The 14801-nt window shown below is 47.6% G+C and overlaps 1 protein-coding gene across 1 annotated transcript in view; it reads right to left on the minus strand.

Annotated features, from left to right (window-relative positions):
* Nucleotides 1–8512: 8512 nt before the first annotated feature.
* The window catches only part of MRPS9 (mitochondrial ribosomal protein S9), a 36174-nt gene continuing 29885 nt past the window's right edge, over nucleotides 8513–14801 (minus strand). The window contains exons 7-11 of the mRNA XM_043918490.1: nucleotides 14310–14385; nucleotides 11783–11951; nucleotides 10739–10847; nucleotides 9717–9886; nucleotides 8513–8731 (exon numbers count right to left, since the gene is read on the minus strand). Coding sequence (XP_043774425.1) covers nucleotides 8640–8731; nucleotides 9717–9886; nucleotides 10739–10847; nucleotides 11783–11951; nucleotides 14310–14385 — 616 coding nt within the window. The 3' untranslated portion in view covers nucleotides 8513–8639. The remainder of the gene's footprint in view (nucleotides 8732–9716; nucleotides 9887–10738; nucleotides 10848–11782; nucleotides 11952–14309; nucleotides 14386–14801) is intronic.

Consider the following 14801-nt stretch of genomic DNA (forward strand, 5'->3'; position numbering starts at 1 on the left):
AGAAAAAGCAGACATGCAAGAATGCTGGCGACGCATTATTTACAGTATCATTTTTAACAAGCCCACATGACCAACAGTATGGAAACTAGCTAAGTCCATGAGGGAGCATATGCTCAGTAGAGGGACTATTATGAGGTCATTAAAATGATAATTATGAAGTTCAGAGTGGTTATGATAGTATACTAATCTGTTTTAAAATCGTATATATGCTGCAATTACAACTATGGAAAATAAGCTTTCATGTGAAAATATACAAAATAGAACTCCTGAAAATGCTATGAGCTGTCAGTTGGGATCACGGTAAGATTTACTATTCTTGTTCAATCACTAAGTCGTGTCCCACTCCTTGCAACTCCATGGACTGCAGCCCATCAGGCTTCTCTGTCCTTGGGATTTCCAAGGCAAGAACACTGGAGTGGGTTGCCATTTCCCCTCCAGGGGATCTTCCTGACCCAGGGATCAAACCTGCATCTCCTGAGTCTCTTGCATTGGTAGATGGGTTCTTTACCACCGAGCCACCTGGGAAGCCCGGATGGGTTTTTCTCTTTCTCCATTCGGTAATTTCACTTTGAATCTGAGTGCTGCCAGCGCTGGTTAGAACAACAGAAAAGCAGCTTTATATCTTATTAGTTCTCAGCCTGTTGGAAAGAGAGCATGGCTCAATACTTCCCCTCGGTCCTCTGACAGTACGGCGGTCTAAGGAGACAGCGATTCTGTGATAGAGAATCCGCTCCCATCTGCCTTCGACGGGGGAGGCTGAGTGTTTCCAGCCAGGGCTGTCTCCTTCCCCACTGTGGCCCAGGTCACCCCGCAGGCGCCTGGATGCTTCTGGCAGGAAACATGCTCGTTAAACTCACGCCACTCTCAGTCCACGTGTCCTGCCAGGATGGACTGTGGGCAGAGGGTGGGCAAGTGGAGAGATGGCCATCCCGGCCAAGTAGGGCCCTGGAGCTTCCGAGCCCCGGGGGCACGTCCCTGGGTGGGGTCTCATCCATCCCCACCCTCCCGAGACTCAGGATGAATCACCATCCTAAATGGGTTGGTGGTGTGTCTCAGACTCTTTAACACTTGTCTCCCACTATTTTGAATTAAATTCTCTCCGCTTTTCTCCCTTTCTTTTTTTTTTTTTGTAAATTAGCATTTAGACAGTTTATTAATATTCAAAACGCTGATATAAATGTATGTTTTAAAACAGCAACTCAACATCTCAGGGGAGCCATGCTGTGCTGGGGGTGGTGGCTGAAGGAGGCAGCTGGGGCATCCAGCCTTCCCTCTGCACGAACCTTCCTTCTCTGCAGGATGCTGTGGCCAAGTCCTGTGACGGCAGATCTTGGTCGTCTCCAACAATCCACCTCTCGGAAAAGGACCCACTTTATCCTCATCACAAGAAAAATCACTTATTTGTCACTATGTGTGGCAACAGATGGGAACTCAACCTCTTATGGTGATCCTTTTGCAATATACAGGCAGACCTTGGAGGTGCTGTGGGTTTGCTTCCAAACCTCCACAGGTATAGCAAATATCACAATAAAGTGAGTCACGTGAAATGTTTGGTTTCCCAGTGGATAAAAGTCACGTTTATGCTATACTATAGTCTATTAAGTGTAGCATCATGTCTAAGAAAAGTACAAACCTTAATTAAAAACATTTTATTGCTAAAAAATGCTAACCATCACCTGAGCCCTCAGTGAGTCTGATTTTTTTTTTTTTCTCTCAGACCCATTGGGGAGTTACTATCAATGGTGACTATAGCCTTAAAAAATGTTTTTCATAAATAATAAGACTTAAAAGTTGAAATTACTCTTTGAGTAATTTCATGGACTGCAGGATGGATGCTGTGCTGGCCGGCATGAAAACAACTTTAATGTCACTGTCTCCATTAGAGATACTCTTGGATCACTGTCAGTAAGCAGTATTATTTTGAAAGAAACTTTAAAAAAATTTATTTATTCATTTTATTTTTGGGTCTTCATTGCTGTGCGAGTTTTCTCTAGTTGCGGCGAGCAGGGGTTACTCTCTAGTTGTGATGCACAGGCTTCCCATTGCAGAGCACAGGCTCCAGGGTGCGTGGGCTTCAGCGGCTGCAGCTCCCAGGCTCTGGAGCACAGGCTTGATAGCTGTGACTCTCAGGCTGAGTTGCTCCGAGGCACGTCTTATCATCTGTGCGTGTTCACTGGGGCACTTTTCATTTTCTCCAAGGACCTTTCCTTTGCATCCACTAGCAGCTGTTTGGCACAAGAATGTTAGCTGTCAGCCTGCCGTGGCTTTCGATGTGCTTTCTTCATTAAGCTTAATCATTTTTGGCATTTTTTTTAAAGATGTATTTATTTATTTTTGGCTGCACTGGGTCTTTGTTGCTGCGTGCAGGCTTTGTCTAGTTGCGGCAGGCGGGGATCTTCTTCGATTCGGTATGTGGGCCTCTCACTGCAGTGGCTTCTCTTGCCGCAGAACACGGGCTCCAGAGCTCCGGTCAGCTGTCAGGGCGCATGGGGTTAGCTGCTCCGCGGCAGGTGGGATCTTCCCGGGTCAGGGACTGAACCCATGTCTCCTGCATTGCAGGAGGATTCTCAACCACTGGACCCCCAGGAAAGCCCCATTTCTAAATTTTTATTTCAAGTGAGAGAGACGTGTATCTTCCTTTCACTTGAACACTAGAGGCCACTGAAGAGCTATCAATTGGCCTAATTTCAATATTGTGTCTCTGAAAAGGTGGAGGCCCAAGGAGAAGGAGAGAGATCAGTAACGGCTGGTCAGCGGAGCAGTCACAACACACACACATTAATCGATGAAGTTCCTGTCTTTTGCGGGGGTGGCCCGTGGCAGCACAATAACATCAAAGGTCACTGATCACATGTCATTCTAGCAAATTTAATAATAATGAAAATGTTGGAAACATTGAGATAATTACCAAAACGGGCCACAGAAACACAAAGAGGAAATGCTTTGGGGAAAAGGCACTGACGGCCTTGCTCAACACAAGTTTGCCACAAACCTTCCATTTATAAAAAAGTGCAGTATCTGGGAAGCACCATGAAATAACGAGGCATGCCAGTGTGCAAATATCAAGTCATTATGTTAAACACCTAAAACTAATATAGTAAAAGGGAATCAATTTTATAAGTGAGATAATTATAAATTCAAATTATAGATCATAAATTATAAATTCAAATACGAAAATATTCAGAATTTAGTTTCATCTGCAACGGATGGATCTGAAAATATAATTAATGCGCCTGTTGTTTCCAAGAGCCTTAGAACATCCATGGATCACCCAGATGAACCTGGGGAGGAGCCGGGGCAATCCACCCCTTTACCTCGCCGCATGGAGTTGCTTATTCTGTTGTAAACTACTCCACCTTGTGGTTAAGCAAGGGTACTGCCCGCTAGAAATCTGGATGCTTCACGGTGAAAAATCACTATTTTATGTGATAAAAGTTATGAATGAGCTTTACAAAGTTCAACAACACATAAAAGGAGAAAGTGAAAAAGTACCCATAATTTCACTGCCTAAAGATATCTAGACACAAGTAGATTCTATAAATCAAATACAGGCACATAATAAATGAATATCCTTTGATAGAAGAGAATTAGTCACCTGTTGGCTTCTTTACTTTCAACGAATCAACATCTCCAGACGATTCAGGAATGAGAGCTGGTCAGGATTTGATCAGCTGGCATGTTGGAATAAAAACTCAGAACACTGGCACCCAGCAATGAGGGAAGCCATCCCCTCGGGGCGTCTCAGTGTCCCTGTCTGTGAAAGGGTGGGGGGCAGGTGTCAGAGGTGGCACCCCAGTGGGACCCCGAGGCCGGCCCCTGACCTCCTGGTGCCCGTGTGGGGAGTCTCTGGTTGGTGACCGCTGGACAGAACAAGCCCCAAGCTCCCACCCACCTGATGATGTTCCTTCCTCCCCTCAATGGTAGTCTCCTACCTGAAGTCTCTCCAGGGCGAGGGGCCTGTGCTTCCATCCCATAGCCTGGTTCCCACATGGATCCATGGTTCCCACCGGACTGGAAGTTTCACGGTTTGAATTTGCATCATCTTGAGAAAGAACCCCTGGTGCCGACGTGCGTGCGGGCCTCCAGCTTGCTCAGCATCTGTGTGCAGAGAGGCCTCCAGGGAGAGCCCCCCCACACCGTGTGCCAGGCCACAGTTCACCGATGCCCTTGCCGCCGCCTGTGGGCAGCCAGGTCAGAGCGAAGTGAAGCCAGATCCAGGAGGGCCTGGAAGAGGGACGTCACCAGGAAGCCAGCCAGCCCGGCGAGGCCAGCCCACCTCGGGGACACGCGAATGCCCAGGGCACAGCGGCAGACAGCAACACAGTGGGCACCGACTTCCTGTCACTTCTTTCCTCAGGCAGGCAGGTGGTGTGCAGGGGGCGACTGCCAGGAACGACTAGGTGGTCTCTGACCGCTGCCCTTTGGGCAGGGCCCACCTCCTGCTCTGTGCAGTTTTGATGTTTCCAGTCAAATGGCCAGGCACAGTGATTCACTAGGGCTAGATGCCGCAGACTGCCCCGTGTCTCACTCTGGTTCTGAGGGGTCCAAGGAGCCCTGGAACGCCAGGATTCTGCCCCATTTTTCAGGCTGGAGGGCAGAGGCCGTGGGGACAGAGGGCAGTGGTCTCCTGAGCAGCTGCCACCCCAGGCTTTGCAGAGGCTCTGAGGCGACCTGCCAGGTGAGGGCGGCCCATCTTTGGCTCTGAGTCATTATCTCAGTCGACATTTCCCAGCAGGGCCTAATTGCCATCTAATTGTTTTCTCTGTTTGTTGTGTGTCTCTAATTAGAGACGCAAACTCACGGCTTGGAGGACAGGAACTCCATCCAGCGTTTTCTGTAACCCCTGTCCTGCGGGACCCCAAGGGGCCCCAGTGAAGACACTGCGGGCAGATGGACGATCCAGGGCAGACATGCAGATGGGCCCAGCTCCTGAGTCGTCTGAAACACCCCGCGACGGGTCAGCAGCGACGGCCCTCCCCGAGCTGGCCTGCTCACTCCCGAGCCCCCTGCGAGCCAGGGGCTGGCAGGCAGCAGAGTCCACGGCCCGTGTCTGCTGGAGGAGACAGGTGCACAGACCAGCCCCACACGCCAAGCTTGGGCTGAGGGTGGGCGGATGGGGGGCCAGCGGCCGGGTCGCTTGTGCACACCGGGCAGGGCAGGGCAGTGCGGCTGGGTGGAGGGTCAGACACTGGAGGCAGTGTCGGGGGTCGGCCACCCCGCGGGCGCTGGTTGGGGGGCTGCAGGCAGGGCTGAGCCTGGGGGCGGGGGTGAGGGGCCCCAGACCACTCTGCACAGCCCTGAAGCGAGGGACCCAGGCCGGACCCTGGCGCACAGGTCCCACCTCCAGGCACAGGGCTGTCTGCCAGGTCTGCCCCAACTCCACCACGGCTTCCGTGGGGATGGCCCTCGGTCCCAAGTGACCCTGGCTCTCTAGTCTGTGGGAAGAACCCCAAGGAGCAGGAAAGCAAGACACTGGATTGGCAGCTGATCGCCCCGGAGACCGGGGACACAGCCCCTTTCCTGCCCTGCAGGACGCCTGTCCAGCCCCTCCCTCAGGGGTCACGTACCCCGAGAGCCTCCCAAGACCCTCATTTTCAGTGTGGAGTCCAAGTCTGGGGCTTCTGCAACCTGCAACTGCGTTCCTCATATAAACAACCTGCAATATTCTGCTTCCTTTATTAATCACCATCGTGAAAAATGCCCCTCCACCACCTGCCCCTCACTTCAAGGTAGCGTACTGAAATCACAGAAGGAAAATTCAAGTAATAGTAGGGGAGCTGGGAGGGAACAGTGATGATGGCATCTCCGGCGGAGAGGTTGATGGAAGGTGAGACTCAATCAGGAGAGCTCAGGTGAACCCCTCCTTCTCCACATGGAGAGGAAGACCCCACCCTGCAAGGCCGGGCAGGTTTCAATCAGGTCTTGGGAAAATGAAAAAGGAATAAATTTGCATTTCTCATGAGAAGTTTTCATAGAGGATCCAAAAGTGGTCCTAACTTTTGTGGAAGCTTTAAGCAGCCATGATTTCATGGGAAATGGTAACCCACTCCAGCATCGTTGCCTGGAAAAGCCCATGGTCAGAGGAACCTGGCAGGCTGTCACCCAAAGGACTGCAGAGTCGGACACGACTGAGCAACTAAGCATGCATGCACAGGAATTTACCATTTTCATGAAGGGGTGTCCTCCCATCCTTTAAAGAAAATTTCCTAGAAGGAACTTGTCTGGCTGGTATTTATAATGTGGTAAGTAAATGTTTGATGAACAAAACTTGAGTATGAAAAAGCACTAACACAGCAAGGCCAGACTGTGACGCTCCATGCTGCTAATGCAGGACAGAGCCCGAAAGGCCGAGGCCCGCAGTAAAACCTGGGTTTTATCATTATCAGGTGTGAGGAATCCAACAGGCCAGGAGTGACTGCTTGGAAGGCATGGAGCAGGCACGTGGTTACTTTCGCCAGGGACTGGCAAGCCTGGGAGGGGCCCTTCTTGCAGACAGCAAGGCCCCCAGGTGCTTAGAAACACAAAGTTAAAGCCGGCCTTCGGTCCATTACATCATGACCCGTAAGTGTCTTCTGACGCTAATGAGAAACCTAATTCTACCTATGGTTCCTTTTTAAAAAACATGAATTTTATCACTTTGTTTAAAAAACTAACGGCCTGAGTTGAAGGAAGGAATACAGTGATATGACTTTGAATTCTTTTTTTCCTACACTTTGCACCTCCACGGTCATTTATATTTTCTAAAGAAATGACAGAAGAAAATTGACAAGATCTTGCTCAGTGCCGAAGCTCAGGAGTTTTTACAGCTTAGCACTCAAAGACGACTTCCAATTTTTAATAATGTGTTTAATGAGTTTATTTTGTCTTAACCAAGGGTTTACAAATAATAAGAAAAATTTCTATATCCCAAGGCTGGTCACCAAAGAAGGTGGCGGTATTTTTGTGAGATGTTGATTTTTATGGCTCTTGATGATATTTTTTAACTTTTTATTTATTTTTTTGGCTGTGCAGGGTCTTCATTGCAGGGCCTGGGATTCTCGAGTTGTGGTATGCAGGCTTGGCAGGCCCCCAGATGTGTGGTCTCAGCTCCCCTATCAGGGATTAGGCCCGTGTGCCCTCCCTCCAGTGGAAGGCGGATTCTTTACCACTGGACCACCAGGGAAGCCCCCCTTGATGGTTAATTTGGTGGAAAGGGTCACAGCCTTCATGACAGGGTGCCTGGTGTCAGCACTGTGCAAACGCGAGGGGCCGACCTTCCCTTATGGGCTCTGAGAGGTCCTTGTGGTTGGCCACCTCCCTTGTGTACATGGGCTGCACACCCATGTCTCTGGGGCTGCCAAGTGGGGTGTAGCCTGGACGTCGTTACAGACGTGGAGGCCCTGGGTCTGCAGCGTCCAGCTACCCCGTCCAGAGCATCGTGCTTCTGTTTGTTCTGAGGGGCCAAAGCAATGAAACATCCTTCATTTTCAAGGATACTGCCTGTTCACACCATGACTCCCCCTGCCCATCTAGACTGAGACCCCGGCACATGTGTGTAACTGAACGATAGAGGATATGGGGGTCGGGGGTGGGTGGCTTTCCTGATGAGAATCACCACCCACGATGACAGTGCACCTACTGGGGCCTGGCAGGCCTCTGGACTGTCCTGACCCCCTAAACCTGGGCCAGGGGCTGCTATGCCCCCATCTCACAGGTGCACCCCCCGCACCCAAGGCCACACCTGAGCCCTACATCCTGTCTCACGGTGGTCGGTCCTTTAGTTACTTTTATCATAAAACGGTTCGTAACAAAAACTGCTTGTATCACATGTGGAAGGTGAAGTGGACACTTGTGTCCTCCCCTCCCAGACAGACAGAGATCACGCCCAGGGCCTTCACCCCTGCTCCCCCTGGGCCAGGCCCTCTCACCACGTTGTCCGCTGTGTCCAGGGCTGCACAGGAAGACCAGACTCACTGTCCTTTACAGAACCCCAAACCCGCCCTCGGCTCCCAGTGTCAGGGAGGGACCCCCAGGGCATCGTGCGAGCCCAGAGCCTCGGAGCTGATTCCTCCTGTGACTGCAAGTCTGCAGCCTACCTGGAGGGTACTGTGCCGTGAAACAAGCCAGACAGAGAAAGACAAACACTGCGTGGTGTCACTCATACACAGACTCTTAAAGAAAAACAGAAGTCAAGCTCATAGAAACACAGGACTGGGGCTGCCAGAGGCCCCGGGAGAGGCTGGCCTGCCAGCATCAGCGACCCCGCGGGCTTTTTGCCCCTCTGTTGTGAAAAACGTGTGGCTGCCTGGAAAAGCGACGCGCGGGGAGGACGGAGTGTGGGCCTGTGCCGCTCCCCCGTCCGCAGCGCGGCTCCCGGCTCAGACCCGTGGGCTGGGGCCTCCCGTCTGAGAAAGGCCTCCTGCTGGGTTTGGCTGACCGCTCCTTTCAGACTGACTACGCCAGGAGTCCGAGTTATGCTTTGAAAACTCTCTTCTGAAAAAGTTTTAAAAGTGAAGCAGCAGAACAAAGCTGAAACATTTTAAGTAATTATTCTTAGAAGGCGACCTTCACAGCACTGCATTTTAGAGTAAGTCACCTCACAAGGCAGCCGCAGCCGGCCCTGGTCCCCAGGCGCCCCTCTGCTTTCCCGCCAGGGACCCTCAGCGCTTCTTCCAGGTGAATTTCCTGCGGGCGCCCTCCTGGCCGGGCTTCTTCCGCTCCCGGACGCGGGGATCCGTGGTGAGCAGTCCAGCTGCAGCATAAAAGGAGACGCCTTTAGGAACCATGGAAAATGCAGGGAGGCAGGTGAATCGCGTGAACCGACAGCTCCTGGGCTAAGAGGAAGCACCCGGGCCCGCGGCCAGCTCCCCGCCTCACATAAACCTGAGGACAGCAGCGTGCTTTCCCTCTTCGGGGCTATCTTCCTGATTTCTGGGACAAACACCAGGCACATTATTTGAGTCTGCTTGTCTTCTGCTCTGAGAGCTATGATCAATTCCTTTTTGGTTTTAAAACTTGTTCAACTGAGGACAAAGCTGCTCCTGTGTGGCATCCCTAGTCACTGCAAGGAAAGCCGCCTGGCGCGCTTACCGTGACAGAAGTGGAAGTTTTACAGACACTGTGACGCTAAGGGGTCTACACTTCCACACACTTCACCATCCAGGAGGTTTTTCTTTTCTACCTCTGGTCTCCATTATGTACAAGTAACGTATGACTTCACGAACACATTTGAGATAAGAAACTTATACATTTGTGTGACAACAGTATTTCTTAGGACTTTGTTTCAAGATCTTAAAAAAAAATGGTCTTAGGGTTGTGTTCTCAGCTCAAGACTTGCAATCTGGGAGAGTAAAGTCAGTTTTGCTGGTGGCTTCCACTCTCCCAGTCCTCAGGCGTGATTACGAGTCACTCAGCCTCCAGCCCTGATGTGTTTATAATAAGTATTACACAGGCTGGAGTTCTTCACTGTTTTCTTCACTCTTCCAACACTACCACTTCTTCTCACTGTGTGCCAGGCTCATGTATTTTGTTAGAGTACTTTTAATGGCCACACAGCAAAGGCAAAACTTCACTTACCACATACCCATGGCTTTTGCACATACTTGACTTAAAAGGCATGGAAAAAAACAACGAACTTGCATGGAAGGCAAACCGGACCTGTCTAAATTCTAGTTGAAAAGGTAAGTGATGACACTTTATTACTTTCCAGGGCTCACAGAAACTCAAACGAGCCATACCTTGGCGCATCCATTCAACCTCGTCCTCGGTGATGAAGCTGCACAGGGCCCTGGCCACGGCCAGGCGGATGGCACCTGCCTGCGACGACCGCCCGCCTCCCGACACCGTGCAGGTCACGTCGTGCTTCCCAAGCCGGTCGAGGAAATGAAAGGGGAACATGAGCTGCTCTCTGAGGACATCACAAGAGGTGGAGTTAGGTTTGCGGCATATACACACGACTTTGCAGAATGCTCACACTCTGGTCGTTTATAGGAGCCACAACACACGCAGAGACACTGCTGTTTTGGATACTCAGACACCGTAAGAGTGGGGTCGGTCTCTCTTTTTCCGGGTGCAGTGGCACACCCTGCCTCACTGAGGGTGAGTGACGGGAGTGACGATGCTACTAAGGGAAGCTCTGCTCACCTACGCGTTTGGGAGCGTAAACATGTATCTGCTTTAATTCCTGAAGCTTTTAAGATTCCCAAGCAAATGCTTATAAGCATAAAGAAACTGAGACCAAAATTGAGAAAAAAATCAGGAGATATGAGAGCACTTGCGTCAGGGTGGTCGAGGTGAGAAAGAACCCCCAGGAAGCGGGGTCTGCAGTCAGGAGGCAGGTACCCAGAATACAACCAAAGTCTATGAGGACAGGAAACCACACCCAAAGGGGAGCAGCTAAAAATGATCACTCCACTAGTCATCTGAATTAACCTGGACTGGGGTTTCCCTGGTGGCTCAGTGGTAAAGAATGAGCCTGCTAATGCAGGAGACGCAGGTTTGTTCCCTGGGTTGGAAATATCCCTTGGAGAAGGGAATGGCAACCCACTCTAGCATCCTTGCCTGAGAAATCCCATGGACAGAGGAGCCTGGTAGGCTATGGTCCGTGGGGTCACAAAGGAGTCAGACATGACTTAGCAACTAAACAACAAAGAGAAGCAATCAGGCAAACATAAGGAAATTATAAGCCTTGTTGATTGGGATGTATCATCAAGCGTATTTCCTTTAAAATCAAAAGGCCAAACCCAAACGCAGACCTCACCTGTCTTGGGTCACTGGGAAGTAGAGCAGGTAGTCGACGCCATTTATTTCTATCTTCCCACTTCCGTGGCCATAAACAACCGCCTCCGCATTTGCAGTCTTTCTCTTACCTTGAAAAATACAAGACATCTACTCAGTGAACATTTTGAAGACCAGGGCTCTGAGTGAGGCAAAACTACATTAATTTCCTTCCCCCAGAGTAACAATATCTAACTCTCTATAGAAAGTTCTATAATTATTACATGCCAAACAAAAATAAAACAGGCAAACTACACTATAATTGATGTAATGAACTTATTATGGGGGTGATTTTGTTCTTTGATCCCATTTTAGAAATACTACAATGATTCTAGTTTCAACCAAGTAATTCACATTTGTTTACATTATTTTTAAAAAATGAATTCACCTAGTATTTTTTTAAATTAATAAGAATATACCTGAATCTCAACTGTAAATTTTTACAATACATTAACAGTATAATAAAGTATAAGTAAAAGAAAAGGAATAAAAGGTTGAAATAAAAGGAATCCTCAGGGAAGGTCACACTTCTTTGAAAATATTAACTGAAAATGACAAAGGAAATGATGTTAAACTTTTTAGAGTTGCAGATGGATCATTTAATAGCTCAATTCTTTAAAATGACACCATGTCAAATGGCTCTGGGCATCTACAAGGAAGATGTGAGCTGAGGACCTAAAGTTTTCAGGTTTCGTAGTTTTGGAATCTGATGGGCAGATTCACTGAACATTTTCAGTGTATGTAAGAAAGCTCTGTGGTGGTAAACACTTTGCTGTTTCCACCAGTTGAAAATGTGAAAATACAAAACGCTAATGTGATTGTGTAGGTTATGTGTCCACATCCTTTCTTGGGACATTAAAGGGTTCCGGTTTTCAAAACGTCAACAAGAATCTTAAAACCTCGGAAATCCAATGTAGCAACAGCAAAAATAAACAAACGGACAAAACGAACAGCAAAGGGCGAGAGCACACACACCCCCACGGTCTCCCCACGCTCGGGGGCGCGCCTCCTCTCCAGGGCGCGTTACCTTGGCCTGTGCTGAAGGCCATGCCCTGCTCATCATATTGCAAAGGCTCGATCAGATGTTTCTTCGACTGAATAGTCACTGTCCTGCGGAACCTGCCCACAAATTCCTCTTCGGCTGCATCGCACGGCAAGGCTGATAACCTTTCCAGCAGCCGGATGAACTGTGTGTACTGCAGACAATAAAAGTTCATTAGGAGATGGGAGTGTAATTGCATTTGCTAAGTTTTTTCTATTTTTATATACTTGATCTTTCCAGTGTTGCTTTTCTTGATGAATTCTGACAGGATGACACTTGCGCTGCTTCTAAAACAGCGTGCAGGCGTGGCATTCTCCCCGGGCACCTCTGGTGCTCAATCTTTTCTTTCAAGAAACAAAGACAGATAAACCTTTCAAAGAAAAATCCATTTCTCTGAATTAGGATATTACAAGAAAGTGAAATTTAAATTCCGTTTCAAAAAAATATTTAGATGATCTTTGAGTGTGACTTCTACTCTTTTACTAGAATTGCTATCAAGAGGAGCTTCATAAATAATTTCCAGTGAGTTCGCACAGTAAAATGGGGAGAGTCTGATTTTGAGAAAATGTACCTCTTAAATTATATTTCATAATACACTTGGCAAATATATCTTTAGCTGTTCAAGCTGTGTTACTTTAATGTTTATGATTTCCTTTAAAACTGAACAATCAAGCTATTTAAAAATTCAAGAGATACTTGACTTAAAGGGCAACCTCTTGAAATAAATTATCCTTGCTACTCTGTGCATTTTTTTAATAGTTCTTGAACATGTGATTAGAAAGTAAACAACTTGGTATTAACCCTTAAAATTAGAAGCCAGAGTAATCACTCTAAAGTGTTTATGCAGAAGGAAGCAATCGACACTTGACCTCCTTGGTGAGCACAGAGCATGAGACCCCGCTTTTTGTAACCTGAGTTATGTTTCTGCCAACCCTAAAAATCAGGCTCATCTTCATGACCTCTGCCTTTATAGTGAAAACCTGCCACTAATGATTTGAAATATATAAAAATCCCACAAGCAAGATTCCAAGGGCTACGTCAATGACTGCCTCCAAGGAAGTCACAAGAGAAGCAGTCTCAGGAAGGGTGAGGTACTGGGGCACCGAGTCTGGTGGCGCCCGTCGCCTCCATCCACAGCTGCCCCTCCCCAGCTGCTCTCAGCTCCTCTGGATGCGCCGTGACACCCTCGGACCCACAAGGAGGCAACGACAGGTGTGACACGGCCGTGCTCGGGCACCGAGATCATGAGCTGAGCTATCACTGACCACTCCTGCCTCCTTCATCTTAACACCAGTTGTCAGCTTCAGGATTTCTTCCATTATCCAACAGTCCAAAGTACAAAGACCCCATATATTTACAGATAGATAGATGAATAGATGAGCCTATATATTTGGTTGTTTTGTTTTCATGGCTGCACACCTTTAACAAAGTCTTTGGGATATTTCCAAAATGAAAACAAACTTGTTATTTCAAAAAAAATGAAAGCAACCAGGAAATGGGAAACACTGAAATGATGCAGTCAGTTAAGAGGAAAAGAGAGATTTTTTTCAGCTGCATCGAATGCAGCGATACTGACTTCGCAGTCAGGATATTAGAAATTAATTTCAGCTCTATCATTCACCATGTCCAACACCTTAGTTTAGCAAATTGCAACTTTTCCAACACATTAATTTCTGTAACCACTTAAATGAAGAAAAGAGAAATTTAAGTACATGATTTAAAATCTACACAGTGGCAAGGTACTAACAATGTCAGCCACTGCCGTGGGAGGGAAAAAACCTTTCTCGAAATAATTTGTGAAATTTATCTACACTCCCATCTTCTAGAAATAATCTAAATCCAGAACATCAACATATTTAAAACATCAGATCTCCTCTGATAATCTTGGCATATGCTAGAATACTGAGCAAAATAAGAATCTGGCTGAGACCTAACCAAGGATCACCATCTTTATAGGCTTTTGGGAGCCTGCTAAAAATGTATATTCCTGGGTGAGGCCGGTGGAAATTCTGAGCAAGGCCTGGATCATGGGAAACCACATTTTGTTCCCAGCATTCCAGGTGATCCTGACACTGGTAGTTTTGCCGATTCTAAGAACTGGCCATACAGACACTGCATTTGCTAAGCAGGAAGGGAACCCTATGCTTCGTTTCTTTCCTATTGCATCTGTAACGGCTCCTTATGTTTATCATTGGCCTGTAAAATTAACACCCACTCTATTGAAGGATGTAAAAAATGACACCCGCCATGCTCCCCCCAAGACAACAAGCAGAGAGACCAGACCACCAGCACACTTGCAGGAGAGGGTCTGGTCTTCTAGGCTGCCACCCTCCTGGCCTACGGACAGAATCGGCTCCAAATGTTTTGGTTTTGTTTTTTTTTAAAAGGAAAACTGTCTTAGGAACACATGCTTCTTGAGGAACGTTACTATTAGGATCCTAAATATTAATATAGCAATTGTCTACAATCTTACAGCACAGGTCCCCTTAAATTAAAAAGATTAATTACTCACGTCTTGATCTGACAGTTTTTCTACTAACATTTCTTCCAGTTCTTCCTTAATCAGCCATCTGCTGCCAATCGGGTCTCTGTTAAAATTTCACATATATTCTCTTTTAAATTAACCATGCAATGCGAGTTACATCATGAAAGATCCCACAAGTGGTAGTGATTCTTGATGGGGGAACACACTTTTGTATTAATATTACACAGCTATAAAATTATATCCAAGTGAATAATTTTTTGAGATGGGTTACTGCATTTCCTCAGTCTACTTTAGAAGAAGAGATATCCAGTCTAGCAAATGTTCCATTGGCAGAGTTAGACTTGGCACTGTGAAACTTGCTGGATATTCAAGTCACTAGATTTCTCAAAAATTCAAATTGAGCTTGCTTTTCATAATTTGTTTGACAGGAGAGGTTACGGAAGCACAGTAATCTGTCAGTGGACTAAAGTAGTGATGAATACAAAGCAAAGGCTAGGGGTAGTACTTACAGCTAAAACT

This window comes from Cervus elaphus, chromosome 11, assembly GCF_910594005.1.
Source record: "Cervus elaphus chromosome 11, mCerEla1.1, whole genome shotgun sequence".
Lineage (NCBI taxonomy): Eukaryota > Metazoa > Chordata > Mammalia > Artiodactyla > Cervidae > Cervus > Cervus elaphus.